Source organism: Mus pahari, chromosome 20, assembly GCF_900095145.1.
Source record: "Mus pahari chromosome 20, PAHARI_EIJ_v1.1, whole genome shotgun sequence".
Taxonomy (NCBI): domain Eukaryota; kingdom Metazoa; phylum Chordata; class Mammalia; order Rodentia; family Muridae; genus Mus; species Mus pahari.
In genome coordinates, this window is record NC_034609.1 from 30,092,270 (window position 1) to 30,111,844 (window position 19,575).

The following is a 19,575-nucleotide window of genomic DNA, read 5'->3' on the forward strand; positions in this document are numbered from 1 at the left end:
AAGACAGGGTTTCTCTGTGTAGCCTTGGCTGTCCTGGAACTCACTTTGTAGACCAGGCTGACCTCAAACTCAGAAATCCGCCTGCCTCTGCCTCCTGAGTGCTGGGATTAAAGGCGTGTGCCACCATGCCTGGCTGTTAGATTGAAATTTTTTGTTTCATTATTACTGCGTGCCTGTGTATGGTCATGTTGGCATGGGCACATACATGCCACCACCACCTGCGATGTGGAGGTCAGATCTCCACAAGAGTTGTTCTCCACCATGTGGTTTCTGGGGAAGGAGCTCAGTTCTTTTCCACTGACCCACCTTGCCAGCCTATAGAGTTTTTTTCTTTCTTTTTTTAAAAATTATTATTATTATTATATATATATACTTTTTTGTATATGAGTATATTGTAGCTGTCTTCAGACACATCAAACGAGGGCATCAGATCTCATTACAGATGGTTGTGAGTCTCCACGTGGTTGCTGGGAATTGAACTCAGGACCTCAGGAAGAGCGGTCAGTGCTTTTCACTGCTGAGCTACCTCTCCAGCCCTAGAGTTTTTTTCTTAAGGTTTGGGATTAGAATCAATGTTTAATGGCAGAACATTTACATAGCATGTACAAGGCCCTGGATTTGACCCTCATTACCTCACGAATGACTCCCCCACAAAAAGAATATTTGATCCTGCCCAACAGTCTTATAGTCAGCACCTCCAGTTTTTCCCTTCTTCACTGGCTGGAGTGGGCAGTATATTCTACAAAGAAGGACGTATTATTTGTTTTCTTTGCTTGTTCTTTCCCCCTCTCCCTTCAAAAGGATCAGGCTCAAGTTCACTACAGAACACAAAACACGATGTCCTACTGGAGACTCTAAAATCTAACCTGTCTGCTTTGGAGGCCAAGTTTCTGAAGGATGCTCAGTGGGAGAAACTCAAAGCCCTCAGAGATGAGATTGCTGACAAGGCCGAATGGCCGCAGAGCTCCGAGGACATCACTTGGAGTTTCACCTTTCAGGCCTTGTTGTTGCTGCTGTGTCTGAAGGAAGTCATGGCCCGCCTCGTAGCTGATTTCAATCCTGGCAAACCTAACCCCAGGACTCCAGAAGCCGCTCCCGCCCTCAGTCCGGATACACTCAGCGTCTCTCAGCAGAAGACCTTCCAGTCTGCTCTGCAGTTTGTAGTCACACTGGGTGTCTGCCCCTACCTCACGCCTGGCGTGGGAGTCCCTCTGAGAGACAGGACTGAGTTCGGAGCTGTTGTACAGGATGTTGTACGTCTGGAGGCTGCCCCCCATGCCACCCGGAGACTGTACATCTGCTGCAGGGTCCTCCTCGACCTGGCGCAGCATGCATCTCTGGGGAGCTTGATTTTTTGCCGCCATTTTGGGGATATTGCAGCAGGTCTGTGCCAGCTGGGATTCTGCCCAACCAAAAAAACCCCACCAGGACCTGTGGAAGAGGTAAATATACGGTGTGGTGTGGGGGTGGGTGGAGGGAATATGAATGCTGGTGTGTATTTTTGTGTCAGGTTCTGAAAGGCATTTTTTTTTTTTTTAACTATTATTTATTTATTTATTTATTTAATGAAAGTACACTGTAGCTGTCTTCAGACACTCCAGAAGAGGGCGTCAGATCTTGTTACAGATGGTTATGAGCCACCATGTGGTTGCTGGGATTTGAATTCTGGACCTTTGGAAGAGCAGTCAGTGCTCTTACCCACTGAGCCATCTCACCAGCCCCTGAAAGGCATTTCTTGGTTCTTTAGAAATGAGCTGATTGAAGGCTGGAGAGATGGCTCAGCGGTTAAGAGCACTGACTGCTCTTCTGAAGGTCCTGAGTTCAATTCCCAGCAACTACATGGTGGCTCACAACCATCTATCTGTACAGCTACAGTGTACTCATATACATAAAATAAATAAATAAATCTTAAAAAAAAAAAAAAAAAAAAGATNATTGAAAGATACAGAATTTCTGTCTAATGCCAAGCACACCCAGAGTTGTAACCTGTAATCTTTTGGGAGACGGGGTTATGGAGGCCTCATTCTTTGGGGGCTATCCTTCTGTACACTTTGAGAGCCGTCATTTGAACTATTTCATCTGTCTGTTTCATTCTGTGGGACAGCTATTTTAGGCTATTTCTTTTGTTTATTTGTTTGTTTGGTTTTTTTTTTTCGAGACAGGGTTTCTCTGTGTAGCTCTGGCTGTCCTGGAACTCACTCTGTAGACCAGGCTGGCCTCGAACACAGAAGTCTGTCTGCCTCTGCCTCCCAAGTGCTGGGATTAAAGGCGTGCGCCACCACGCCCGGCTTAGGCTATTTCTTGGAACATCTATTCTCCCTGCCCCCTCGTTTGTTTTTGTTTTGTTTTATTGAGACAGGGTTTCTCTGTGTAGCTCTGGTTATCCTGGAACTCGATCTGTAGACCAGGCTGGTCTTGAACTCATAGAGATCTGCCTGTCTCTGCCTCCCAAGTGCTGGGATCAAAGGTGTGCACCACCGGACTCGTTTCCGTTTTTAACTTATTTTTTATTTATGTGTATGATGTGACTCTGTGAGTGTATATGCCTACGTGTGCAGATGACCTTGGATCCTTTTGAACTGGAATTATAGGGTACTGGATATGGGTGCTGGAAACCAAATTTAGGCCCTCTAGAGAAGAGCAACAAGAGCTCTTAATTGTAGTCTCTCCAGTCCTTTTATAAAGTGAATATAATAATATAAGCCTTAGAATATGGTGGACAGGATAATGATGAAGTGCTTTAAGTACCTAAACCAGTTCCCACTAGTGCTAATTCAGAAAACAGTTCCAAGTCATGCAGTCTTTCTCAGGAGGTCCAGTGAGATGAAGGATGAGAAGCTCAGTCCCTGTTTATTGTATTAGATGTTGGGGAGGGGGGTGTCTATGCTCATACCCCATGAATGCACTGGACCTTGTCTGCTAGTTGGAGGCTAAGCAAGGTTGTGCCTGCTTAATACTTGGATGGGGGTGCTGGGGGGACGAGTCTATTCCTTGCTGTCACTCAGTCAGTGTGCAGTTGAGTAGCAGTTTGTATCTGGAGCACAGAATTTGTGTGGAGGTTACAGGAGCGTGAGACATTGTCCTAGTTAGCGACGACTGACAACTTACAGCAGCCCAGAGTCATTTAAGGATGTCTCAACTCAAGGGTTGCCCAGGTAGGCTTGGCCCATGGTGACATCTGTGAGTGAGGGATTGTCTTTATTAATAGGTGATGTGGGAGAGCCGGCCCTGCCCACTGTGGGTTGTGCCATCCCTGGGCAAGTGGTCCCAGGGGGGATACAAAAGCTAGCCGAGCAGAGACCAGAGAGCTAGTTAGTAAATACAGTCCTCCATGGTTTCTGCTTTAGCTCTTGCTTGAGCTCCTGCCCTGACCTCCCTCGATAATGGATGGTGACCTGGAAGTGTAAGGCAAATAAGCCCCTTTCTCCTCAACTTGTTTTTGGTCAGGGTTTTGTCACAGTAACAGAAAGCAAACCAGAATAGATAGGTTCTTTCTCTTCATATAACCCAAGCTCACACAATAACTGAGGAGCTAAGATTTACAAATGGGATGCCATTGTGTCTCCAATTAGTGGGCCAGGCTCAAAAGGTAGCCAGAGAAGCTGCTGTTAAAATATAAATGGGTCAGGAGTCACCAGCACTGGCTCACTCCTTCCTGTTCACTGCCCACCCTTGTTCTTACTCCTTTGTGTTCCTTAAAATCCTTCTGTTTATTCTTTTTGTATTCTCTGTTCCACCATGTGCTGGCCAGTTTAATTTCACTTGACACAAGCTAGAGTGATCCGAGAGGGAACCTCAGTTGAGCAAATGCCTCTATAAGATCAGGCAGTAGGCCAGCCTGCAGAGCATTTTCTTAACTAGTGATTGACAGGGGGAAGGCCCAGCCCACTGTAGATAGTGTCATGCCTATGCTGGTAGTCCTGGATCCTGTAAGAAAGCTGACTGAGCAAGCCATGGGGAGCAAGCCAGTAAGCAGCTCCTGGTCTCCGCATCAGCTGCTGCCTCCAGGTTCCTACCCTGCTTTAGTTCCTGCCCTGCTGTCCCTGATGATGAACAGTGATTCGGAAGTGTAAGCAAACTAAACCCTTTCCCTCCAACTTACTTCTGGCCGTGGTGTTTCATCATAGCACAGTAACCCTAATGTGACCAAGCAGTGTCACTAAACGTGTTCAGAACAGAGCATCTGCTCTTTGCTTCCGGATAGTGTGTACTGGCAGTACCAGCAGTGCCTGTAGCCTGAGGTCTTGTGATTGCCTTTGAGGCCCTGCAGTGTCCCAAGGGTCTCAGAAAAGAGACAAACATATAGAAAACAGACAAAACATACAGAAAGTACCCAAGTATGAAGGGTGGCTTCAGAGTTGACAGGGACACCCCATGACTGTACGCTGTGAAGTTACTCTGCATAATACCCACATCTCAGTGTGCTACAGGGTAATTAGTGGGCAGGACCCGAGTGTGAGCCGTGATCACCTAAGGTTATGGTACTGTTGGATGTTAAGAGTACCCAAAGTAACTTGCATCCCTCTTTGAGAGTCAAGTCCTGAATTCATGAAAAAAAAAATCATCAGAGTAAGAGATGAAAATTCAAAATATGGGGGTGACAGTGTAGGTGGGTAATGGCTCAGTGGGTAAAGATGTTTACCATGCACCCCTGGTGACCTTAGTTTAATCCCCAGAACCCACATAAATGTGCAAGGAGAACCAGTTCCACAGTGAAGTAAAAACATCACCACTGTTGCTCATAAAGACAAAGGTGGAGGGGGCTGGCGAGATGGCTCAGAGATTGAGAGCACTGACTGCTCTTCCAGAGGTTCTGAGTTCAAGTCCCAGCATCCACATGGTGGCTCACAACCATCCGTAATGAGATCTGACGCCGCCTTCTGGTGTGCAGGTATATATGCAGGCAGAACACTGTACATAATAAATAAATAAATTAAAAAAAGAAAAAAGGACAAAGGTGGAGGCGAGATCTCTTAAATAAAGATGGAGCTCTTCCAGTGTACTCTGGTCAGAGACACATACTGCTCGTCCAGTCTCAGGAGCCCCGAAAAACTGTGGCGCCTGCTGTCTCCCCATGGCAGGGGGTCGACCTCTGCCCTGGCTCACTCCCACAGAGGGAAGAGGAGCGGGCTGAGCGGCCTACACTCACTGGACAGTCAGCAGGTGCACCCCACAACCATCGGGAAGGGAGTCACAGCTCCTGCCCAGAATGGAGGAGGGAGGGATGGAGGGGGAGCCGGCCGTGAGTGTTCACGTAGTACAGCCTCCTCCAGTAGAAGGAATAAGAGGAAGCCTTCCTCCTCTCCACTCTCAAGCTGTGCTAAAACATTACCTTCTGTTCTCTGTTGGTCTGTATTCCATGGAAGCCAAATGCGCATTTCTTTTAGGTTTTAACAGAAGAGGAAAGAACCCTATCGAGGCGGGCCTTGAGAGACATCTTGGATCAAGTCTATCAACCATTGGCTGTCCGGGAATTACTCATCCTCCAGGGAGGGCCACCCCAGGTACTCAGGCCTTGGGACCTGGTCGGGGAGTTGCTGTGTGGCGCTGTCTCCTTTGCCTGGAAACTTAGCTGGCTTTAGTTTCCCATACAACCATCTAGTTGAGCCTTGCTGCTGCTGTTGCTCCTCTTCTTCCTCCTCTCCCTCTTCCTCCTCTTCTTCCTCCTCTCCCTCTTCCTCCTCTTCTTCCTCCTCTTCCTCCTCTCCCTCTTCCTCCTCCTTTTTCTAGTAGTGGTGGTGATAGTAGTAGTAATAGTAGCAGCAGCAGCAGTATTTTGTAGATAGGGTTTCACTATGTAGCCCTGATTGGCCTGGAACTCTCACAAAGATGTGCCTGTCTTTGCTTCCCAAGTGCCAGGATTAAAGGCATGTACCACCACACATAGCCTGTACTTACACTTTGTTTCATTTGTGTTTATCTTTTTGCCTACATGTTTGTTTCTGTACCACTGTGTCTAGTGTCAAAGAGTCCAGAAGTGTGTGTTGGATCTCCTGGAGTTAAACTGGTGAAGGGTGGTTGTGAACTGACATGTTGGTGCTGGGAATTGAACTTGGGTCCTTTGGAAGAGTGGATAGTGCTCTGAAGTGCTGAGCTATCTCTCCAGACCCCTACAGGCTAGTTTTGAATTTCGATTGCTTCTGTCTCCTAAGTGTGGAGATTGCAGGTATAAGCCACTACACCCTACTCTTAGTTTATTAGATCATTACGTGGTATTTATAAAACAAAGTGGCATTAAGCTTCAGGGTAATTTAAGATGTTTTTGTTAATGGAATGATGCATACTTTCCCAAGATTACAACCACTTTTTAAGGGCTTATGGCAATTTCATGTGAACACAGACAGACACACACAGACACATAGACACACACACACACATATACACATAGACACACACAGTCATGTATATTTTTGTTTTGTTTTTGAGACAGTCTTAAGTAGCCCAGGCTAGTTTTGTACCTGTGGTACTCTTGCCTTCTAGCTCCTGAGTGCTGGAATTCTAGGTCTGTATACTATGTATGCCCCCATAAAACTATATAAACATACATATATTTTTTTTATAATTTTAAAAAATTTATTTTATTTGATGGGTATGAATGTTTTGCCTGCACATGTACCATGTCTTTCTTTTCTTCTTCTTTCCTTTTTTTTGTTTTTTTTTTGTTTTTTCGGCACCATGTCTTTCCTAGTGTCTGCAGAGGTCAGAAAAGGGCGTGGGTGTCCTGGAACTGGGATTGGAGATGTTTTGAGCCACCTTGCAGATGCTTGGAACTGAACCGAGGAGCTAATGCGCTTATGCCATCTAACTACCTCTTAAGTTCATATACTTGTTTTGAGACAGAGTCTCACTCTATATAGTTCAAGCTGGCTGCTCACTATGGCTACTTAAACTAGTGGCTCTCTTGCTTCAGCGGCCTAAGTGATGCCTGACTTTGGATCTTTTTATTTGTGATGAACCCAAGAGATTGAAACCAGGTTCTTTTTTTTTTTTGTTTTTTTTTTCCGAGACAGGGTTTCTCTGTGTAGCCTTGACTGTCCTGGAACTCACACTGTAGACCAGGCTGGCCTCGAACTCAGAAATCCGCCTGCCTCTGCCTCCCGAGTGCTGGGATTAAAGGCGTGCGCCACCACACCTGGCTTTGAACCCAGGTTCTTGTACATGCTAGGTAAACAGTCTGTGGTGGAGGTCGCAGCAGAGGTAGCAAACACTTTTAATCCCAGCAATCAAGAGGCGGAGGCAGGCAGATCTCTGAGTTTCAGGCCAGTCTGGTCTACAAAGAGAGTTCTAGGATAGCCAGGGCTACACAGAGAAATCCTGTCTCAAAAGCAACAAACAAACCCAAAACAACAACAACAACAACAACAAAACCCTAGTCTACCACTGAGTTACATTGTTAGCCTCTGTATTAATTTTTAAATTACATTTATTTGTTTTGTTGGGAGTAGGGCGTGTATGCCATATCATGCAGGCCATGGAGAGCTTGTGGAGGATGGTCCTGCATCAGCTAGCAGGAGTCGGGACTTCCTGTCTACCATGACTCAAGGCGTTAGGCTTGGTGGCGGGTGCCTTTACCCTCTAGCCATCCTTTTGGTCCTGAGTTTTTGTTTCTTAACTACAAAATTTGGCTATTGAACAATGTCTTTTCTGACAGAAGTATTTGGGTACCTTATGCTTTGAATGGAATAATTTGAGCTCAAGAAATTTAAACTAGAGCTGCTACTATAGTTCTCAGCGTCTTTGTTTAGAGAACATTCTAATATATATTGTTGGCATCAAGGTAGCTTACTTTTTTTCTAAGAGAGTTTTGATAACTTACCAGGCTGGCCTTGAGTTGGGTCTGTAGCCTAGACAAGCTTTGAATTTGGGAATCCTTCTGTTTCAACTTTTAAATGGCTAGGATTATAGGCCTGTATCATTAGGCCAGCTTAGTTTTTCTCTCAAAAATAATTATTGGAGAGACTGGCTGTGGTGGTGCACGCCTTTAATCCCACCATTTAGGAGGCAGAGGCAGGTGGATCTCTTGTGAGTAGGACTGCGGCTCAGTGGTAGGGGGCTTGCCTAGAACTCACAAGGCCCAGGGTTCACTTACTAGCACTTACAGGAGAGAGTAGGGGGAATATTGCACATGTACTCTCCCCACCTCTGTGGTGTGGTGTGTGTGTGTGTGAGAGAGAGAGAGATCAAACATGGTCCTTGCACATATTAAATACATGATATACCACTGAGCTACCTCCCCAGCACAAAAATAAAAAACAGCGTCTTCATACCATATGTTGCATTGATGCTCAGTTTATACCCCCCCTTTTTTTTTTATCAGCCCTGTACAGATGTGAAGACACAGCTAAGGTGTCAGGCCCCAGCGTGGCTCCGCCGTCTATGTGGGCAGCTGCTCTCTGAAAGGTTGATGAGACCCAATGGTGTTCAGGCAGTAGTCCGGGGCATCCTGGAAGGAGCAGGTGGTAAGAAGTAACATGTTTCTGTTACTTTGGTATCGGTTTCCCTTTGATACAGGGGTAAATTGCTGGCCTTTGCCTTAAAATTTCACTGAATGCTGGCAGTAGAGCTCAGCCTCGTCCTCTTACCTGGCATCTCTGAGGCCCTAAGCTGAGCCCCAGTAGAGCATGCTCCAAGGCATGCAGATGGCGGCTGTGCTAAGGATACTGTGTTTCCAAGTCAGGTGTGTCGGCACATGCTCTGACCTCCCAACTCAGGGCTCTCTAGAGTTAGAGGTTAAACTGTTTTGGTAGTGAGAAACAGTCTCAACACAAAACACCACAGAACAAGTAAAAGAACCAGGAGAAATGGCTTAGTGGTTAAAAGCACTGGCTGTTCTTGTCCAGAAACTAGGTTCAGTTCCCAACACCCTCATGGAGGGTGGCTCAAACCATCTGTAACTCCAGTTCCAGAGCATCTTCTAGCCTTATTGGTGCATGTACATCATGCAAGCTAAACCATTATACAAATGATAGAAAATAAATAAATCTTTGAAAAATGAACTTTTCAGTTCATATTTTCTTCTGCTTAAACTTAAAAATAAAGCTTCTTAGTGCTACTAGCAATGAATTTTTCTTTTCTCTATGTAACCCTAGATGGAACTCTTTATGTAGACCAGGTTGGCCTTAATTTTGTGACATGTCTCACCACATCTGGCTTTTTTTCCCCCTTTAGAGACAGCTTCCCAAGCACTGAGATTGTAGGCATGCACCACCACACCCAGTTTAGAGGGTTTTTTGGGGGGGGAATTTTTTTGGTGGGAGGTAGAAGAAATTAAGACAGGGTATGGGAGGACTTTGATAAAACAACATTTTATATATTTATGAAATTAAAATAGAATAAATAAAATATAAAAAATAGTGTTTCCAGCAGAGAAAAAGAAACATTTCTTATCCCAGATTTTAAGGCAGCTCCATCACTTAGCACTTTCTGCGAGGACTGTTGTGAGCATTTGATGTCTCTTTCTATGTGACAGCGGGGGCGGCTGGTGGGAGTGATGCTGAGGCCACAGCTGCCGACTGGAGGAAGTGTGACTTGATTGCAAAGATCCTGGCCTCTTGTCCCCAGCAGTCCCTTTCCCCAGAGAGCTACTACAAGGACATCTGCCCGCAGGTAAATCACCTTGTTACTGCTGATCCATCAAGTGTGTCTGCTCATTCACCCACGGCAGCGAATGCTCTGAAACTGAAGCACGATAGTTTTTCATTTCGCTATTTATCAGGTGACTCTTTTATATTGTTTGAGACAGGGCAGTCGTAGGCTAAGACTGGCTCAGAACTTGATGCACTACAGCCCAGGTTGGGAGTGATCCTCCTGCTGTATCGTCCCTAGTGCTGGGGTTACAGGTGGGAGCCGCTGTGCCTGGTGGGGCCCAGCACCAGTACAGCCACTTCCCCTGTGTGCACGTGCATGCACACGCCCACATCATCCTGTGTCCTGGAGCTACAGTTATTTGCTGGTCAGTTGTCAACTTGACACAAACTAGAGTCACCTGAGAAGAAGCCTCAGCTGAGGAATTGCCTCTATCAGCTTGGCCTATGTGCATATCCCTGGGGCATTTTTTTGACTAATGATTTTTGTGGAAGGCCCAGCTCACTGTGGGCAGTGCCACCTGTGGTCATCAGCTGTATAAGAAGGCGAGCTGACAAGCCAGTCAGTAGTATTCCTCCTTCCTCCCTGAGTTCTGTTTCAGTTCCTGCCTTGGCTTCCCTTGATGAAGGACTGTATAACCTGGAAGCTATAATAAACCCTTTCCTTCCACAAGGCGCTCTTGGTCAGAGTGGCTACCACCGTAACAGAAACCAAGCTAGAACAAGGCAGTTGGGAGCTGCCTGGAGTGGGTGCTAGGAACCAGGCTCTGGTCCTCTGCAAGAGCAGTCAGTGCTCTTGACTGCTGAGTCAGCTCTTCTTTTTTCCTTTTTTTTCTTTCTTTCTTTCTTTCTTTCTTTCTTTCTTTCTTTCTTTCTTTCTTTCTTTTTTTGTTGTTGTTGTTTTTTGTTTTTTTTTTTCGAGACAAGGTTTCTCTGTGTAGCTCTGGCTGTCCTGGAACTTACTCTGTAGACCAGGCTGGCCTCAAACTCAGAAATCCACCTGCCTCTGCCTCCCAAGTGCTGGGATTAAAGGCGTGTGCCTCCAGCGCTTGGCCCCAGGTCTTTCTTCATAAGTAAATAAAAGCCTGTGGACTAATACAACCTGATTGTTAGGTTTGAGAATGGCTCACCAGATGGGCCTAGTGACTCACAGTTAAACTCCCAGGGTTGAGGAGGCCAAGGCAGTTAGATCTCTTGAGTTTGGACTGCACTGTTGGGGGAAAAGCCGCACCAAAATTTCATCTGGTTGTTTCTTTTTTCCATGTTTTTAGTTTTTAAATTCAAATGAGCTAAGTGTTAAATTAACTTGGTAACAACTTAAAAAGAAAAAAAAAAAACTATACTGGAGGGTTGACTTAAGGCTTAAGAGTGATTGCTACTCTTTCAGATGACTCAAGTTTGGTTGCCAGCATCCATCTCAGGCAGCTCACAAAACCCTGTAACTCTAGTTCCAGAGGATCTGACATTCTCTGCTAGCCCCCAAGGGCACTCACACATGTACACACACACACATACACACACACACACACGCACACACTAAAAATAAACCTTGGCCAGGGATGCTGGCACACACTTATAATCCAAGCACTTGGGAGGAAGAGGCAGATGGGTCTTTGAGTTTAAGTGGTATATGTACATGTGTATCTCTGATCCGGGTAATCATAACAAGTTTCAGGCCAGCCAGGGTTATACAGTAAGACCCTGTCTCAGACTACCTACGTCCCCCAAAGCAAAAAACAAAACTGCAAATTGCCCCCATTACTACCGCCAATAGCTTGTATCCTTTGATGTTTGGTTGTTAAATTAAAACAGTTCCGTCAACTCAGTATTCAGTAGTCTCTCGTGGACTTTATAATTTTGGCTTAAATAAATGCTTTTGGGGGCTGGAGAGATGGCTTAGCAGTTAAGAACACTGGTTGCTCTTCTATAGGACCCAGGTTTAATTTCCTGCACCCACATAAGGATTCGCTCTCGGGAAGTCCAGTCCCAGAGCATCCAGCACTCCTTCCTTGCGTCTGTGGCAAGGCATGCATGTGGTGCACAGACACACATGCATGTGAAATACCCATAACACACATGCATGTGGAATACCCATACACACATACATGTAAAATACCCATACACATTTTATCGTTTATTTCTATTGTTGTTGTTGTTTTGCTTTTTTGAGAAAGGATTTCTCTGTGTAGCTCTGGCTGCCCTGGCACTCGCTCTGTAGACCAGACTGGCTTCAAACTTGCAGAGATCCTCCTGCCTCTACTCCTGAGTGCTGGGATTAAAGGAGTGCGTAACCCTGCTTGGTTCTCATACACATTTAAAAAAATTAAAAACTATAAATAGTTTCTCCTCTTATTTGATGTTACTTTTTATTGTAGATTCTGGACTTATTCCATCTTCAAGATAAATTGACAGCACGGCAGTTTCAGAGAGTGGCCACTACCACCTTCATAACTCTGTCCAGGGAACGCCCAGAACTGGCTGCAAAGTATTTGCTTCAGCCCATGTTAGCACCTCTGCAGCGCTGTTTGAGCACCGCAGGTAAGGGAGGGAGCTGCAGTGTCATCTCTACAGCGCAGACCTAAAGGGTTTAGTCTGGGCTCTTTCCATCCTCAGTTTTCCCTCTTCCTCCTAGTTTTCTACTTGGAAAACTACTTCCCCCAAGTTCCAAGAAGAGAGCACTGAATCCCTCGGACACACTTCCCCAGTTACCAACTGTTCCCATTTTGATCCCATTTGCTTCGTTTCTCTCTGCACACATGAATGTGTTTTTTCTGGAACACTGAGAGTTGGTTGTAGACGTGATGACACATCACGCCTAAACCCTTCAGCATAAATCCTCAAAGAAAGATGTCAGTTTCTGTTTTTTAAAAAAACTTTAAAAACAACCGTCCAAATTTCAAAAAGAGCCAGCCAGATAGCTCAGTGGGAAAGGTGTTTGCTGCCAAGCCTGGGGACTTGAGTTCAGTCCCCAGGACCCAGCTGGTAGAAGGCGGGAAGGAACTTCTGCAGGTTGTCCTCTGACTTCCTCACATGGGTTGTGGCAGGCAGGTGCACAGGGATGCACATACACATGAGTCAATGTAGCTTTAACAATTAGAGAAAGTCCATAAGCATTTTTGCCTGCATGTATATCTGTGTACCACGTGCATGCAGTGCCTTAGGGGGCCAGAAGAGGGCATCAGATCTCAGGAATTGGCATTATGAATGGTAGGTAGACACCAAGTGATTGTTGGAACAACCTTGGTCCTCTGCGAGAACTGCAAGTGCTCTTTTCCACTGAGCCTTATCTCTAGCCCTAATTTTGGATTTTGGTGACAAGGTCATGCTATAGAGCAACAGAGCACAGAATGGCTTTGCTCTCAGCTGTGTTGTCTCAGCCCCAAATGTGCTGTCTTCCTTTGTGGCTTTGCAGTGCTAAGATAATAGGCATATGCCTCCAAAAGCCGGGTATTTTAATACTCTGTTAAAAAGACAAAAGTCCACTGTCTTGGAACTCGTTTTTTCCTGAACAAGAGCTGACATCAGTAACGTCAGAGGTTCCGTGAACATCACATATAAATGCACGTCATACAGTGGAGATACATAAATGCATGTCATACAGTGGAGATATTCATTTCCTGGCTCTACCTTGACTATCTTACTAATAAGACTTTGCTTTATTAGTGTCTTCTATTCAGAAAAGTAATGAGTGGAGTTAATTTGATTTCTTTTCAAAGAGATTCCAGAGAGTGACATGGTGCCAGGAGCTATTTTGGTGACAGAAGAGGAACTTAGTCGATGTGTCGAAGATGTGTTTAAGGTTAGTAATTCAAGTCGCTGATGTTGCTAGTTAATGTTCATACTTGAAGACCTTTTGTTTTTGGAGGCTCTGGACTTTGAATACAGGCCTTCTGCTGGCAAGCACTCTGCCACTGAACTGTATCTATAACTTTGCCTCTTAACCAGTACTTCCAGAATTTGAATGAATAGGGGCTAGATGACTCAGGGGGTAAAAGCACATACTGCATAATCCCTTTACAGAGGACCTGAGTTCAGTTCCCAGCACCCACATGCCTCTGGGCTGCTCAGGCACCTACACCTGCACCTGCACATACCCCCATATACAGGTGTGCACACAATACAGATAATTAAAATAATGAGTCAGGAAGAAAGAAAGAAGGAAAGAAGACAGTGGGTAGGGTAGGAGGGTCATTGTAAAGCCAAAGCCAGCCTGCTGCTGTAGTAAGTTCTAGCTTCGAGGGCTTCTAGCGAGATGCTGGCCGTCACCATCTCCTTTCCCTTCCCTACTGCTAGGTCTCTATTTATATCTATATTTTAGAAAGATAACATGTTATGCTTCATCATTGGACAGAGGTTTGGTTAGTTTATGAACGGCAACATTTAGCCACTTATTTCTATAAGAAAAGGAAGGAGGAAATGTAGTCACTGGAAGTTGAGACTGTGGTAACCACCATATATTGCTCATTTTTGTACCTTTTTACTGCTAAATTCTGTTGCATGATATACCACATTTTTGCTTGTTAGTTGGTAAGCATTTGGATGTAAAGTAAATTTTTTCTTTTAACAGCTTTACTGACATATGCATACAGTTTGTACATTCAGAAATATAAGTAACAGTCAATGGCTTTAAACTCATAGATTTGTACACGCATCATCATCATCATTAATATTAGCGCATTTCATTGCCTCAGAGAAGCTCCCAGAACTGCTTATCTGTCATTCCTGAATCTCTGTATTGCCACTTCCCAATCCTCTGGGCCTGGAGAGGAAACTACTTGCCTGTATTCTGCCTCTCGATTCACCTGTTCTAGACATTGCCTATAAATCAAGGTGCACAGTCTGATCTTTGTGACTGGCTTTTTTCACTTGGTGTGTTTTAGCGTTATTCTGTATCATATCATAGCATGGATCTTTCTGACTATCAAATATTCTTGATTGTATGAGTAGGCCACGTTTTCGCTTATCCACTCTTCAGCTTTTGTGACTAGTGCTGCTTTGGACAGTTCATGTACACATTTCCGTATGTGCTGTGCTTAGGCTGTGGTTTGAGAGCATCCTTCAGGGTTTCATGTGGTGGGAGCTTTGTCTTTAGTGTGGCAATATTTGGGAGGTGTTATGGAATCCTTAAGCAATTGTGCCTAGAGCCGGGCTTGGTGGCGCATGCCTTTAATCCCAGCACTCGGGAGGCAGAGGCGGATTTGAGTTCGAGGCCAGCCTGGTCTACAGAGTGAGTTCCAGGACAGCCAGGGCTATACAGAGAAACTCTGTCTCGAAAAAACAAAAAAAGAAAAGAGAGAAAGAGCGAGAGAGCGAGAGAGCGAGCGAGCAAGAGAGAGAGAGAGAGAGAGAGAGAGAGAGAGAGAGAGAGAGAGATTGATTGATTGATTTTGTGCCTAAATTTGAGTGGTGACACATGTTTATACCCTAGTATTATTTGGGAAGCTGACACAGGAGGATTAGAAGTTCAAAGTTATCCTCAGCTACATAGTGAGTTAGAGGCCAGCCGGGTACATGAAACCTATTTTAAGAGACAGAGAGGGAGGGAACACACACACACACACATACACACACAAAATAACAGAGAGAGAGAGAGAAAAAAAGTTTGAACACAATGAAAGGCAGATGGGTAAACTGAGCCAGTGCTCTCAGAAAGCACTGATGCAGTTCTGTGGAACCCTGGCTAGTTCTTAGAGAGGGTTGTTAGGAAAGATGAGGCTGGGCCCACCCTGGTGATCTGGTCACGTCTTCTGTTGTTCCACTGTGTGCCTTATCCCATGTGATGAATGGAGCTCCAGCCCCCTCCTCGGGGCCAGCACGATGCTGTTGGGACCTTCAGTTTCCAAAAGTGATTGCTCAAAACAAAACAAGACCAAAGAGAGGGCTCAGCTGTTAAGAGCACTGACTGCTCTTCCAGGGGACCTGGCTTCGATTTCCAGCATCCACATGGTGGTTCATGACCATCTGTAACTCTAATTCAGTGGATCTCAACCTACCGGTCACAATCCCTTTGGGGCTGAACTACTCATCCACAGGGTCACCCAAGACCCTTGAAAAATACAGGTATTTACATATTTCATAACAGTGGAAAATTATAGTTAGGAAGTAGCAACACAAATAATGTTATTCTTGGGAGTCACGTAACATAGGAACTGTATGAAATGGTGGCAGCATCAGGGAATTAGACTTAGACTGCTCTAATTCCAGGAAATCCAGTGCTTTCTTTGGGTTACCTCAGCCACCAGGCACCAGGCGTGTATGTGGTGCACAGATACACAAAATGCAAGGAAAACATGCATACACATAAAATAATCTTTTTAAAACTTAAAAAAAAGCAAACCAAAACAACAACCCCCAAACTCCTGGGCTGAATGTTGCAGTACAGTCCTGTAACCCCAGCATTTGGGAGGCAGAATCTGAGTTGGAGAGTAGACTGGTGTACGTAACAAGTCCAAGGACAGCAAGGCTGCATATTGAGATCCTGTCTCAAAAAATAAACAATAGCTAGGTACTGGCGGTGCATTCCTTTAATCTTAGCACCTAGGGGCAGAGGCAGGTGGACCTCTGTGAGTTTGAGGCTAGCCTGGTCTACAGAGTTTGTTCCAGGTAACCAGGGTACACAGTGAACCCTTGTCTTGTAGAAAACAAGAAACTGTGTAAACCTTCCCCAGTCATGTGCATTTCATTATAGTGTCATGGTTTCCATTCTCCTGGATAAGTCCTAGGGACAGGAGGGACTGCTGGACCTCTGGTTACTCTGAGGGACGGCTTATGAAGCTGCCTGACTGCTTTACGCTTCTAGCAAGATGTGAGGGCAGAATGAATGCTTTTTAATTTTTATTTTTTGAGACAGGGTCTGATTGTGTAGTCCTGGCTGTGCTGGAACTCACTATGTAGACCAGGCTGGTCCTGAACTCACAGAGATCTACCTGTCTCTGCCTCCTGAGTGCTGGGATTAAAGGCATGTGCCACCACATCTAGCCCCCAGAGAGTGAATCTGAAATCATTGTCTTTCATGTAAGTGGATGAATAATTTGGTTGTGTTTAAAATCTTACATATGACACTAATAACTGTAGACATAAGATGCACGCTTAAAATTTTGAAAATCAGCCAGGCAGAGGTACCTTACGTCTTTAATCCCAAAACTTGGGAAGCAGGGCCAGGTGGATCTCTGTGAGTTCGAGGCCAGCCTGGTCTGGGGAGCGAATTCCAGGACAGCCAGGGCTACACAGAGGAACCCTATGTCACCCCTCCTTGTGCCCCCCTCCCCTGCCCCCTTATCCCTACCAAAAAACTTTCGAAAATCAGCTGTGCATGGTGGCTCATGTCTTTAATCCCAGCACTCTAGAAGCAGAGGCAGGCCAATCTCTGTAAGTTCAAAGCCAGCCTGGTCTACAGAGTGAGTGACAGTTCCATCCAGCCAGTGCCACACAGTGAGACTCTGTATCAAACCTCGCTTCCCCAACCAGAAAGAGAAAGAAACAACAACAGCATTAAAGCCCCTCTCTAGGAGAAGAGTCGGCCCTCAGTTCTCTGTAAGTGCTGAGTGTGGCCTGCACTGTAGTGAAGGCACAGGGACACGGCAGACAGTTATCGCTCCCTGCGAGGACTTGGCAGCCCAGCTGCAGTCAGAAAACAGAGGAACTGTGTATGCTGGAGGAAAATGGTAAACACTGTGTGGAATTTAGCAACAAAGGCAGTGTAATCTTTATTAACATTCTGCTAATGCTAAATTATAGTGTACAGTTTACACGCAGGAAATGAGGAAGACATCTGGAAAGCGTGAGTTGATCCAGCCACTCTGTGGGTTACAAGAGGCTGTTTAGTTTCCAAGAGGCATCTGGGAACGTTTCCAGCTGTTTTCTCTGTCTTTTCCTTCTGTGAATGGATTTACTGAAATAAAAGCCACACAACATACAGTACACTCATTGAAAGTGTACAGTTCAGGGTTGTGCAACCGTGATCACAATATAATCGTAGGAAATCTTTTCCCCAAGGGAAGCCTCCATCCTTACCCAGCGTTCCTCACTCCCCGCCCACCCGACTCTAGCCCTAAGCAGCTGCTATTCTACTTCCTGTCTCTGTAGACTCTCCTATAGGAGACCACACAGAATGTGGTCTTAGCATGACTTTCTCCCTCTGAGGCAGGATCTCCCAACTCATAGTCAAGGCTAGCCATGAATTATTATCTTCCTATGTTCTTATTCATTCTTTTCTTTCCTATTTTGTAAATATAGAATACATTTTTACAGTGATTTTAACGTCTTTGTCTTCTTCTTTTTTTTTTTTTTTTTAAAGATTTATTTATTTATTTATTTATTATATGTAAGTACACTGTAGCTGTCTTCAGACACTCCGGAAGAGGGAGTCAGATCTTGTTACAGATGGTTGTGAGCCACCATGTGGTTGCTGGGATTTGAACTCCGGACCTTTGGAAGAGCAGTCGGGTGCTCTTACCCACTGAGCCATCTCACCAGCCCACGTCTTTGTCTTCTAATTCTACTGTTCCTTTAAAAAATTTTTTTTGTGTGTGTGTGTATTTAGGCATTTTGCATGCATGTATCTGTGTACCTCATGCACGCAGTATCCTCAGAGGCGAGTAGAGAACATTGCATTCCCTGAGTCTGCAATTATGAATGGTTGGTTGTGAGAATTAAGCACAGGGCCTGCTCTCCAGCCTTCTTCTGGTGGGGTGGGAGGAGGTCAATCTACTTATGAGGGAATTAACCTCCTTTTGGGGGGTAGTCAATCCTATTGATTTTTTTCTCCCTTGAGACGAGGTGACAATGTAGCCCTGGCTGTCCTGGAACTCACTCTGTAGACCAGGCTGGCCTCAGACTCAGAGATCTGATCCATCTGACTCTTTGTATCCTAAGTGATGGGATTAAAGGTGTGTGCCACCACCTAGCTTCGAGTGGTTTTGTTGTTTCTGGTTATGGGTCCTAGCTTCTAGCTTCCTTGCGTATCCACTGATTTCTATACATTTTGAGATATTCACGTCATAAAATTCCCTTGGTTTTGGTAGTGCTGAGGTTGTAACTCAGGCTGTCGGGCGTAAGCTGTGTCAGGCGTAAGCTGTGTCTGAGCATCCAGTTTACCTGTATTTCTTAAAAGATAGCCCAGGTGACCTTGCGCCCTTCATCCCCCTGCTTCAGTCTTCCAGGTGCTGTGCCACCACACCTAGTGAATATTTTTGAGGGCCCTCTATAGGGATCTGGCATGCACCCCCAGAAAAGGCCAGAGACTGCGTGCTAGAAATGTGTCCTTCTAAAAGCTTAAACTCTTTAAACTCTGTTTTTAAAAGACTAAGCGCTCAACTCTCTCACTTAATTTTGTTTTGATTTTCCTGTGGCACATCAGAATTGTGTGGTGGGAGTGAGGGGAAGGAAGATCTTTTGACGTATGTATCCTGTTCTATAGCAGAGAGAGAAAGCGCTTGATTATGGTAGATAGCTCTGGAGGACCAGGTGAAGCGCTCTCAGTGGCCATGTAGGTGCACACTTCATCCTGTAAATTATCTACACCCAGGAAGGACTAAGGGGCAACTCCAGTGACTGAGTTGAGTCGCTCCTTAAAGAGGGTCTGGGACTGGGCCCCTCCCTAATGGACCCCGTGGTACTTGCATTCTTTTGTCCTTCTGGCACAACTGATTTCATGTTTTCTTTGAGGGGAGACGAGAAGAGGCCCAGGTGTCTTGTTGGCCCCAGAACTCACTGTGTTTTCGTATGTGTCCGTGTTCTGCTCTGTAGCAGACGGGCTGCATTCTCAGATGGGGACGGGGTTGTCCTGAAGTATTAATCACAGCATTAGCCCAAGGCTTCTGAAGAGCAGAAGTGCAGTGCAGGGAAGACTGGAAGATAGTTGATTCCTTTACTCTGTACTTTCTCATTTCCATCTTATCTCTGTTTCCCGGTTTGGCGAACCTCGACTTTAATTACCCAGGTCATTTCCCACCCGGTGCAGTGGGTCATTTCCCACCCGGCGCAGTGGGTC

General features: G+C 45.4%; 1 protein-coding gene across 1 annotated transcript in view; it reads left to right on the top strand.

Moving 5' to 3' along the window:
- The window catches only part of Tango6 (transport and golgi organization 6 homolog), a 165,354-nt gene that overhangs the window by 6,232 nt on the left and 139,547 nt on the right, over positions 1-19,575 (top strand). Inside the window, exons 2-7 of the mRNA XM_021220424.1 lie at positions 802-1,442; positions 5,388-5,504; positions 8,318-8,459; positions 9,470-9,606; positions 11,960-12,122; positions 13,301-13,383. Of these exons, the coding sequence (XP_021076083.1) occupies positions 802-1,442; positions 5,388-5,504; positions 8,318-8,459; positions 9,470-9,606; positions 11,960-12,122; positions 13,301-13,383 (1,283 nt within the window). The remainder of the gene's footprint in view (positions 1-801; positions 1,443-5,387; positions 5,505-8,317; positions 8,460-9,469; positions 9,607-11,959; positions 12,123-13,300; positions 13,384-19,575) is intronic.